Below are 12,191 nucleotides of genomic sequence, written 5' to 3'. Positions count from 1 at the left end.
AACAATAAGCAGATGACAAAGGACGAGGAAAAAAAAATTGTAGACAGCTGTATGCGAGTCAGCCGAGTCTGTCGATTGTTGAGTAGCATTGTAAAAAATAATATCATTCCATTTCCATGCATCTCATTATCCAGACGGGGACCGAAGACAGGGAAGTGTACATTTAAAAATAATTAAAAAAAATAACCATCTAGATGGTGGTCCAGTGGTAAGAGCTTGGGATCAAGAGGTTTGTTCCCTCTGTGGTCTCAGGTTCGAGCCCTAGGTTGCTCATATGATGGTCATTGGAGGCTTACATGGTCGTTAACTTCAGGGCCCGTGGGATTAGTCGAGGTACGCGCAAGTTGGCTCGGACACCCACGTTAAACTAAAAAAAATAATAATAATAATAATAAAAATTATAATTTTTATTAATTTAGATCATATAAAACCATAACATGTGGCAAGCACTTTCAAATATATAATTGAAATAAAATGCAGCAACGCAACCAAATAGGGTATGAACATATATGTGTTCGTGGCTCCTGGGATAGTTGATTAGATACTTCTTCAGACCAGCTTGGATTTTAGATTATAGTTAATTACGTGTGTTATTTCAAGTTTGAATATAAAAAATTAAATAAAAAAAATTGTTTCCTAAAACAATCTTTTTTCAGTAATAAGTGTGTTGATAACTTGTTTATAATAGATTATAGAGAGACTAGTAATTATTACAAAGCTGCTAATGTAGGTAAGAGTATATCTTTTATGATCTTCCTCACACAAACTGCGTCTATCCAGTCCGAGAATATCACACAGGCGGGCGCAATGGGTTTTAACTACTTATTTGTGGTTTAAAAAAAAAAAAAAAAAAGGAGTAATGTTCAAGCCAGTTTATGTGTATCTCAACTAATTTTTCAAGATCTTAAAATTAATAATCAAAGTAAACCTTCAATAATCCTAAAATTTATTGCATTCGAACTAGTTATCTCTAGAGACCAAGCTCAAGGTCTGACCAATTAAACTACATTTTTTAGAATTTTTATTTGAAAAATTTTACGATTAGAAGAGTTAGCGGTAATATATATATATATATATATATATATATATATATATATATATATATATATATATATATATATATATACCCATTAAAAATAATAAAAACAACTTCTCATGAGACTTCTTTCCTTGTATCTATTTTTTTTTTCTTTAAACTATAAAATTTCTTTGTATTTGTCTCAACTTAAATGATTTTGATTAATTAGAGTTACATTCATAGCACTAGGATTATGTGCATGGTTTAAATTCACAACATTACTTTTATATTTTCATGTAACAATATGTTTTTATATTTATTTGGTATAAGAATTTTACATCGTATATTTTTGAAAAAAATAAATAAACCATATTCAAATAAATAATAAATATAAAACACTTTCTGGTTTTCGAAAAACAGAACCAAAAACTAAAAAAAAATGGTACCCAAGGAGCTATATATTTCAGAGCCATTGTAATGTGATTACACCTTCACTTCGGTAGCAAAGGAAGAAAAAAAGAGATCTCCCTAGTAATTTATTCCATCATTATCATTGCCAAAAAAGTTACTGGTGTCAGTACAAGAAGGAAACAAAAGATGCAAGAATACTAGGCATTGCCTACAAAGAATTCTCATCCAACTGGAAAAAAGCAGCAGATATCTCCAACTCTTGGGAAGGCCGCGGTTCTATCTTGATACTCCTACAAGGGCAAGAAATAGCAGTTTGGACACTCCAAGGTCAGGAATCAAACCCCATCCTTGAGCTTCAGGGGGGTCAATTTAATCTAACAGTGTAAAGGGGATGTACAGAGCCAGTGATCAAGAGATGGCATTTTAGTCTGGATTTATTTAACATCTAAAATCTGTCTGTCAAGCACCTGCGTATCGATACTGCGAGTTTGCTAACCTTATGAGGGTGCAGAACAATGGCGCATACTCCAAAACAAACAGCAATAAGAGCAATTACATAAAATGAAGGACGATACTTCAAGACTGTGTTAGAGAAAACGAGACCACATGACTTCTTTGGCTTTTCATTGACAAGGTTCATCCTCATGACATCTTTAGTCAAAAGTGGAAACTCATCGCTTCTAGCAATAGAATTGGAGTTTCCCATTACTCCCAATACACCATTTGGTCTTTGCTCCAAGTCCTGCAAATAAAGAAAACTCATATGATCCTTCAAGGAACATAAAAGGCATCAATAAAGCACTGCACAGTCAAAACAAGGTGAGACAAAGATCTCCCTATTCAAAAGTTTCCAAAATATGGCAGGTTGATACAGCACTGCATTGAACTAATATACAGCTGCACGATGCTGTTAATTCAGCTAGAAGAAAGTAAAATGATGACAAATTTTAAAAAATATAGAAAGAAAAAGGAAGAAAACCTCAAAATTTCATGGGTTGCAGATGCATCTGCTTATGGCAAAAACATCTCCTTGATATTTTTGTCAAACCAGTTAAAAATTTAAAATTTTTGGTACGGAAGCGGATCAAAAGCATGTTTTAAGCAGCTCTGGATGCTTCTTGTCGATGCAACCATAAGGACACTTATCGAGAATGTAGGCTGAAAATCAGGGCCAAACAAGACACCATTGCCAAACTCTTCAAAACAAGTTGATTTCCAATATAAAAAAAGAGATTCCAAGTTGCAAAGGAAAAATCACTGCAATGAACTTTTAAGAGAATGAATCGTAGTGATGTGACGCATTTTCCAGAAACTGGAAGAGTCAACACTCAGAAATTAACCAAAGTTTCTTCTGCCGCTTGCTCTGTGTGCATACAATTTTACCAGTTTGTTTCTTAAATTCAATATATCAAGTTACTAACCAAAAACCCAACAAAAGCAAACAATAAAGGTTAATGGAATAGTAAATTCATGTAAAAATCCATAAGCTTTCAATCCTTAATGACAAAACCAAACACATTGCTAAAAACTTGGAAGTGATCAACATTGACATTCTTACCTCAGTGTAGAGAGCAACTGATTCCTTGTTGTTTCCACAGCAGCTTCCTGAAATGCAATTATTCTCCTTTCCAGAAAATTCCAAGTGATGCTTCAACACTTCACTTCTCTGGAGTTTTTCATGACGAATATTGCTTGCATAATCCATGTAACTCTGCAATAGCCTCATGTTAGTGTCACTAGTGCCATTAATCATACCATTGGCCTCCTTTTTGTCCATCATGATCTTCAGGTTTTTTAAAATTCTATCCAAAATGATGATTGATTCATGGTGTAACAAGAAATTCAACAAAGAATTGATTCTTTGAATCTGGAAAGAAGTCATCATTTGTTGAGAATATTCTGCTGAAGGCTCCTTTAGTAACCAAGCAATGTCCATAATAAACTCTGACAATGCTGTTTGTCTCATTGTAGAAACCTCACACTCTGAGCCAATAATCAATGAATGAGATGCATCAAATCTCTGCTGAATTATTTTCATTTCAGAACAAATTTCTGTGTCCCCAATAAGTATAGGGATATAGTTTGACAAGCCACTCTCATTCTCGACCTGCAAAACACATTTATAGTTAAAAACCATTTTCCAGAATACTCATATTGACCTCTATAACTAGAAATATACTTTTTAAACAAAATCAGCTACACCTAGTTTCAGGCTCAGGAAGTCAATACTACTAAGCACCAATGATGCTACCAATAGCAAGTGATTGCACAAGATAACATGATGCAGCAACCTAGTCCCAATACCAGAACAACCCTCATCACCAACCTCGTGCAAAACAACCATATAAAATAGCTGTAGAGAGGTTCCAAGAACATAGAATGATTTTGGTGGTGAATTTAAGAATTCATGGGTATAAGTAGTTAAACCAGCATCCCGCATATTCGTCTTTGCAATCCAGTATTTTTTAACTATTACTCATTAAGATATAAATTCGAATTTATTGCCCTTACCAACTGGATAAAATGCCACATCAGACCTCAACAAAGGGCCACTAGATATTATATATTTACCAAGAACATAAACCACTATGGTTTTAAAAATTTAAATTCAGTCTGAAATTTGGAACTGCTAAGGAACTGCATGACAACCATATTATCAGTTCACACCTCAGACTCCAGGTGGTATTTTGGCATCTCAGAACAAAATGATTTTGATTACAGGAAAAAAAAAAAAAAAGGGGCATAAACCACAAAAGAAACTATTGCAAAAAACAACACGGGAAAAAGATACAATCCCCTTGTTCATTTTGATTATGTCAGCGAATTAAAAATCATTATATAAAGAGAAATGCAAAATGGAAAGTCCTGCAAAACTTCACAAACATAGCCAGATGCTCCTTTGTTAAAAGAAGCAATAGACAGCGAAACACCCAAATAAAGCATGATACATACCTCAATAAATGCGGGGCCTAAAAGATTAGGTTCATTACAATGTGTAAGTATTTTGCATAATTGATGGTGAAGACCTGGACCTCCTTTGGTATGAGCTTGTGGTAAAGCAACACAATAATCATGCGCAAGATACTTCCCAGCAAAAGATACCAGAAACCTGCCACCAAAATCATTTTTGTAGGGGCAGAAAATATAGAACTGGGCAGAAAAAAAAATTCACAACATATATTAGCATGCAAAAGAAAAGGAATGAAAGATGCAGTTCAAGTTAATAAATACAAAGTTAAAAGAGACAACACCAAAGAGTTTAAAAACAGATGTCCTTCACCTTATGATTTGAACTGCATTAAAATCAGGCACACTTGACACTAGTATATTAAGATATCGAAGGGTGATGATACACCAAAAACAGAAATATCTAATATCAATTATTTGGTTGACAAATGGTTTATTTTCCCACTATGGTTAGTAGTTTGATATCATCTTACAGACATTCAGTTATTCTACTTAATACTAGTAGAGATGCTCAAGGGAACTCCAGTATGCAACTTGTATGTTTTTGGCTTGGAGCTGAGCAGCAAGGCTATTATCATCACTCAGAGAAATACAAATACCGAAGTCCAATATATAATAATGAATTTCCAGCATACTGAAACAAGAAATTCAAAAACTAATAGAAGAAGACATTCATCCATTAACTGCAAAGACGGCAAAGAAAACAAAATGCAGTTGTCAGGAACTATTAAGGGAAATTATAGTGCATCTGGTAAAAAGAGCTCCGCCACATTAGTAAATAGTTTGAAGCCAGAGAAATTGTTGCAACTTTTTTTATTATTTTTTCAGTTCTGATAGCATCATCTGCATGCACCAGAGATGCAGCAAGTGATAAAAACTTCTTCCTGGTTTCCTTGTGAAACAAAATCAGCATTTATTGAGTTAAGGTTGTTCACATCAGGAAGCTGATTTCATCTTTAAGACAACAAATCAATTATTATTTATAAGCAAAATTGATCATAACTAGAAGATTCTCTGCCATGCTAATGGAGATCTGACTTGTTATCCACTAATTGAGGAGGTTGGGGTTGATGTGATCAAGCATGAGGAACTATGAGAGCTCAAAAACAATGAATCCAGCCTCAATGCAACTTTTCCAACAAACTAAAAATGAGACTGATAGGCAGCAATCACATACAAGTACGAAAGACACTAAGGGGTCAATTCAAAATGAAATGGATTATTATAACACATTGCATATAATCCCTTGAAGAGCCCCATTTGGTTAAAATCCTTCTATTTATTGACAATAAAAAATAAAAAATAAAAATCTTCTTCTGGCAAAATGGTACTTAGAAAATGCTAAAAAAAATGGATTAATTGCATAAAAAAGTCCTTACTGAAATTTGGGCTGCAACAAATTACTTCCACAAACAACAAGCTCTATGGGCTTTCCAGCCTCAAAACATGTAGGGTGAACATAGTGAAGCCTTGGGGCGTGTCCTTCCACATTGACTTTCATCACAGAATTTCCATCTAGGCCAATAGAATGTTCAGTGATTAAACAAATGGAATGACAAATGATTGAAAAGGAATAAAGAACAGGGCCATTTAAGAGCGGACTTTCAGTTAATTATGGTTGGTTATTTGAATTAGTTTTGTTCTTGCATCCTTTAGGAACAATACACTCATGTAATGTACAAACATTAAGAATGAAACAATTATCATACCTTTTGTGACATTGAAGATCATGTTATTCACATAAACACGCATACGGCCCTTTTTAGACAACATTTTTCCACTACCAAGAAGGTCGTTCAAATAAGACACAGGATCTTCAACTAACTGCTTCATACAGGTAAATGTATAAGTTCAAATATTGAATACAATCTAATAAAATTAGCAAACTGTTGGTGAAAAAAAAAAAAAAAAAAGAGGAGATTAAGAGAGCAATATTTATGACAGTCTAGAAATTTTAAAATAAACTATTTACTAGATGGTATTAATGGTTTCTGCAATTAAGCATCAATAACAACCATTTTGTTAAAGCAAATGAAAAAATATTAGTTATTACATGCAAGACCAATTAAATTCTTAAAAGTAGAATAGGATGAATATCAACAGATGACATGGTGAATGGTAAAATCAAGCTTCTCATGAGCTATGGGCAGGGATAAATTCAAAAATCAAAGTTGTGTGGAGCACAAGTTATTCCTGATGAAAATTGACGACCATGCTTGGGAAAAGATAACTTCAGATTTGCAAGGAACAAGAAAGGAGAAAACAGAGGTGAGGTAAATGCATTTGTGAATGATCAACAGTGAGAAATTTTGTGATTGCTTGTGCTCATTGGGAATGTGCATAAATTAGAAACTGTAGACATCAGCCTTCTCAGAGATTTCAACATATATGAGTGTGAACATAAATGAGTGCTCTCTCGACTCTCAGCCTTGAGAATATGGGTATCACCATATATATCTGCTTAGACATTTTTGCATGCACAGAAATCCAAATAAGTAATAGAGAACCCTGTAGTTTTGTTGATTCACTAATTAAAGATGCTTCAAATGAAACCTAAAATTAAGTGGAGCAATCAAACATTACTACGTGTAGATCTACATACAACACAGAGCATGCATATGCATTGTTGTAGATAGCATCTCTTCAAAAACTCTAAATTCATCTAAACCTTCAAAGAGATTTTCGTAGAAAACATTCTAGCATATTACCTTCACCCACATAAACGTTGGCATCGCTATAAATGCAGTCAGGATTGTACATCCTGGCCGAATATATCCTTCCAACTCAACTGGCATATTGGCCAACCATTGGAATATCTGTAAAGACAGTTACCACCTGTCAACTGATTCCTGATACCTTTGACTGCATATAAATTATTTATCATTCAAATACTAAACTGTAATAGTAATTCTTTAAAATACTTGGTGTCGAAGCCTTCTAGGGAATTCTGCCGGATTCCAGTCATAAAGCTTGAATGAGATCCGACCTGTCGGACACTACAAGAAAAATTCCATATCAGTAACTCCACAAATTTTAAAAATGAAATAATAATAATAATAATAATAATAATAAAGAGAAAAAGGAAAAGGAAATGAACAAAATCAAGCATGCAAAACATAGAATCCACACAATAATAGAGACCAACCATGGATGCGTAATCACTCTTATTGTCACAATTTGAAGGAGAAAACGAAAATTTGGAATCATCTTTCCCCCCATCCATTAGCATGTCCCCAAAAGCCGTGAAAGATACTCCACTATCACTAGTAACATTTTGAGAATTAGGATCAGAGTTAATGGTGGAAACATGTCCATCTTCAGACTCAACCAACCCTTCTTTCTCCGCCATCTGACCACTGGAGCACAAACCATCTGCACAGCATAGAATAAATACATTAGGCTTCTTGGTTCACTTAGAAATTGGAAATGGAACACAAATCTCTTTCCAATTCCTTGACCAGAAATCTTTTGCTGGGATACTGTAGTATAAAAGTAGGAAATTACTCCCTTCCTATGTCAATATTATGATCCTACTACTGGCGCATTTAATTTCAAATAGAATTAGAATAAGAACCCTATCAAAATAGGTATCGGGATCCTATTTTCATGTCCAGGTCCAGGATCCAGAGCAAACTAAAGTCAGCCATCAGTAAGCAAATGATCAACGAATAAAATTCAAACAAGAAGACCTTTACAAGGGAGTAACAAACAGACACACACGAGCAGAGAGCATAAACTACATATAAGAGAAAAACCTTTCTCAGCTTCAGCATCACAAGTAGTTGTATCTTCAGTTAGCAAATCCCCTTGAACTTCCTTATCACCTGCACTCGCCTTACTAGAATCAGCTGGCTTCCTTCTCCTTCTATTATTATGCCTCTCTAATTTCCTTCTACAGCTCCTTTTCCCTTCATCAAAATCCGATAACACATGAAACCTGCCAGATTAAAATGTGCATCAAATATCGTACGATAAGACGTCGATTTCATTAATAAAGAACAGATTTTTTTTGCAAAAAATACTAACTTGCCACACTGTTGACAGTATCTTTTAGTTTGCTCGTCAAGTACAACAGCAGTAGCAGTAGCACACCGTAGACAAACCTTGTGTCTTCTATGATACCCTTTGAGTTCACTAATATCCGTTTCACAACCGGGTACTTGACACCTGGCAATACTCGACCCGGCACGAGCAACTCTAACCCGTTTCTTTCCAGGCAAAGTAGCCTCTTCCTCTCGTAATAATTCATCCACCTCCGGACACGCACACGGTACTATACCCGCTAGAAAATTGGAGCAAGTCAACCTCGGGTCTCGCTTCCTTACCCGATCAGGAACAGGAAGCTGAACCTGTTGAGACTCGATTTCTGGTGTTGGATTGTCAATAGTTTGGGTGGGGTCACCAAGAGCATCGAAAGAGACAGGGATTTGATCTTCTACGGCAAAGTCCAGGAGATCGCTCCAGTCCCAATCGGTGGTGATCGGAGGGTGGTGGATTTCCATGTCGCCGCCGTGTTGTGATGCAGAAGGAGGAGGGGGAGGGGAGGGGGAGGAGGTTTCCATGATTAGAAGAGGAGATAAAGATTTAAGGATAAAAAAATGTTTTTGGAATTGGGGACTTTTGACGTAGAAGAGAAGAAAATTAAGGGGGTCCGGTTGTTGGGTTTGTGGTTGGGTAGTTGGCGGCTCGAAGTCGTTGAATAATATTTTATAAAATGGCTTGTCTTTGGATTAATGGGTTGATTAGTAAATTAGATTAATTATTTCTACTAAAATAATTTTTTTATCAGATCTTTTCATTGTTGATATGATTAAGTGAAATAAGTAGTTTTTAAAAATATTTTTAAATTAAAAATATATTAAAATAAAAATATTTTATAAAGCAAGTTATAAAGCATCATTTTGATGTATTTTTAAATTAAAAAGCATGTTATAAAGCAAAAACAAACCTTTATTGGATTAATATATTTTTTAATTTAGTTTAAACTTGATCAAAATTAAATTTTGAATCGATAATTTTCTAAATTAATCTTTCAGATTGAATTAATTTTAATAACCTCTTACAATTGTGTTTGTCAAAATTTTCTAGAAAAATAAAAATGAATTCATTATTTTGTAAGACTTCAGAATTTATAGGTTGCAGTGCGATTTATATTTTATAATTTTTTTAATATTTTTTTAAATTAGTTTTTTTATATTTCAAATCATTTTAATGTGATAATATTAAAAATAATTTTTTTAAAATAAAAAAATATTATTTTGATGTCGAGTGAAAAACTTCTAAAAATATAAATTTGATGTTTTTCAAGTTGAAAAATAAAAACAAACCTTCATTAAATTAATGTATTTTTTAATTTAGCTTAAACTTGGCCCAAATTAAATTTTAAATTATTAATTTTCTAAATTAATCTTTGAATTGAATTAAGTTCAATCACAATCATGTTTATCTAAATTTTTATATTTTATGATTTAAAAAAAATTCATGTATTGAATTATTTTTATGTGTTGATGTCAAAAATAATTTAAAAATAAAAAATATATTATTTTGATTTATTTTATAATAAAAATATATTTTAAAAAACAACAGCTACCATACTATCAAATACTTCTATCTTGATTGTATAAATAATATTGTTTTAAGATTTTTATTACTATTGTTATATTTGACAAGAAATAGCACCATGTATAAGATTAAATCATATTCTAAAAACAATAACTAAAATTAATTCATATCAAATCCATAAATACATATTAATCTTTTAAAAAAATAACAAAGACATTATTTTTTCCATTTTGTGGTGAGTAAATTTGCATCCCAACATGCATACTCGAGTAAAGAATTCAAAATTGAATGCAATAGAAACATGGAGACGGTGGAATTGATAATGTTTTCACATCTAAAAGGTAAAAAAAAAATGTGCATATACTCCTGTATGGTATTGTGCTACGAACAAGGTTGTGAAATTTTTATATTTTTTAATTATTATAATGTATTAATATTAAAAATATTTCTTAAGAAAATTATTTTAATCTATTTTAAAAAAAATAACTTTAAAAAAGACCACCATGTTCATTGAATTGTGGTTGTGGTGGGACATGGTGTGTGGTTGTGGTGGGATATGGCGTGTGTTGGAGGTGATAGGTGAGGCGTCTTTGTCAAGAAGAAAAAAGACAAAATGTAAAGTAATGATTGCATGTCTTTTTTTTTTATATTTTAAAAACATTGTTAAAAATATTTAAAAGTTTTTAATTTTAAATTAATATTTTTAATATGTTGATATGAAAAATAATTTTTAAAAAATAAAAAATATTATTTTGATATATTTTTAAATAAAAATCACCTTAAAAAACAACTACAACTTTATTTTCAAATAAAAACTATTAATAAAATATATTTTTTTTTATTTTTAAATATTAACACATTAAAATAATTTAAAATTATTAAAAATATATTAATTTAAAATAAAAATAAATATTAAAAGTTTTAAAAATTATTTTTCAATTGCAATGATAAGCACTACCTCAAATAGATATTTTACATTTCAATTAATGGTGTGATTTTTGAAAATAAATTTTTAAAATATATTAAGATTGTTTAAAAAAAATAAAAAATATATTAATTTTTTTAAGATAAATATAATTTTAAATGTAAAACAAGTAGTATCTTAATAATAAAATAAAATTGATATAAAATATAAAAAAAATTGACTTAAAATATTAAATTGAGATAATTGACAAGAAAATCTAAAAATAATAAATTCAGTTTCAATTTCTGATTTCATAAAAAAACCAAATTAAATTTTTATAAATTAAAAAATCAAAATAATTCAAAAAAAAATCCGATTCATTACATCAAAACCTGTTAAAAAAACCTTATTAAAAACCCATGAACTAATTCGATATTTTAAATAAAAAGGCAAACTAAATTGAGGTGTTTGGTTTAAAGTGGTTGGTTGGTTCTATTTAGGTTTTTTTTTTAAAAAAAAAAAAAAAAAAAAAAAAACCTAATTTGGTTAAATTTTTTCTACGAACCGAACCAAATCAATCAATTCTCACTTTTAGGTACAGGGACCGGCGAGATACCATACTTGGGGAGGAGACCGGAAAGTAGAAGGCAGAGAGAGACACAATATGCTGATCCAGAAGCGCAGATGACACTGCCAGTCTATTTCACGGTGTCTCAGACCATAAAAGCAGCTATGAAAGTATCAATTCCCGACAGAAATCAGAGGCGGACAACAATTTCTGATGTATCCTCGAAGAAAATATCAGTGTAGAATAGAATGCTGTGGTCATCTTTCGTACAAGCCTCGACGTGTTCTTTTTAGTGAGCGAGATTCTTTTTAGGGAAGGGAGTAGTTGACTGTTGAGGATTCATGATCCAATTTTTATTTTTATTCTATCTGGGTGTATGTATTTTTATTTTTTTTATTTGAGTATCTATACTTTTAAAAATGCATCGGTTATTTTTCAAATTTAAAAATTATCCACTTCCCAATCATATGGAGGTCATATCTTTTTCTAAATCACTACAAGCAAAATAAAAAACAAAAAAAAATAATTTATTGAAATTAAAAGAACACAATAATAAAAAGAATAAAAAATTATTTTTGTGTGGACACTAGGTAAGAAAAAAGAGAGTAACAAATGAACTAGAAAAAGTTTAGCTAAAGCCTGGTGTGTGAGAGAGAGATCAAAGCTTTTAATCTTTAAAATATAACATAAACATTATTTATTTATTTTCATTTTGTTCGCATTCCAACATCTATCACTCGAGTAAAGAAATGTATGGAATG

General features: G+C 31.7%; 1 protein-coding gene across 1 annotated transcript; it reads right to left on the bottom strand.

The window, feature by feature from the left end:
* Nucleotides 1–1,513: 1,513 nt before the first annotated feature.
* LOC118061059 (squamosa promoter-binding-like protein 7) lies at nt 1,514–9,060 on the bottom strand. The gene is made up of 10 exons (XM_035074425.2): nt 8,423–9,060; nt 8,152–8,333; nt 7,542–7,768; nt 7,318–7,392; nt 7,105–7,212; nt 6,106–6,220; nt 5,776–5,911; nt 4,382–4,538; nt 2,988–3,536; nt 1,514–2,171 (listed from the first exon to the last, which is right to left on the bottom strand). Exons 1-10 carry the CDS (start codon nt 8,956–8,958, stop codon nt 1,875–1,877), a joined length of 2,382 nt encoding a protein of 793 aa, XP_034930316.1. The 5' UTR covers nt 8,959–9,060; the 3' UTR covers nt 1,514–1,874.
* Nucleotides 9,061–12,191: the final 3,131 nt, after the last annotated feature.

This window comes from Populus alba, chromosome 8 (assembly GCF_005239225.2).
Source record: "Populus alba chromosome 8, ASM523922v2, whole genome shotgun sequence".
NCBI lineage: Eukaryota > Viridiplantae > Streptophyta > Magnoliopsida > Malpighiales > Salicaceae > Populus > Populus alba.
Note: the sequence above shows the minus strand (reverse complement) of the source record. Positions and strands in the feature narration are given on the sequence as shown.

What these genes read in the sequence shown, in the direction of transcription:
- LOC118061059 (XM_035074425.2), bottom strand. Translation starts at nt 8,958, where the DNA reads ATGGAAACCTCCTCCCCCTCCCCTCCCCCTCCTCCTTCTGCATCACAA. An exon ending in TACTGTCAACAGTGTGGCAA is followed by an intron (nt 8,334 to 8,422) that starts GTTAGTATTTTT and finishes TTAATCTGGCAG; the next exon opens with GTTTCATGTGTTATCGGATT. An exon ending in CAACGTTTATGTGGGTGAAG is followed by an intron (nt 6,221 to 7,104) that starts GTAATATGCTAG and finishes TGTATGAAGCAG; the next exon opens with TTAGTTGAAGATCCTGTGTC.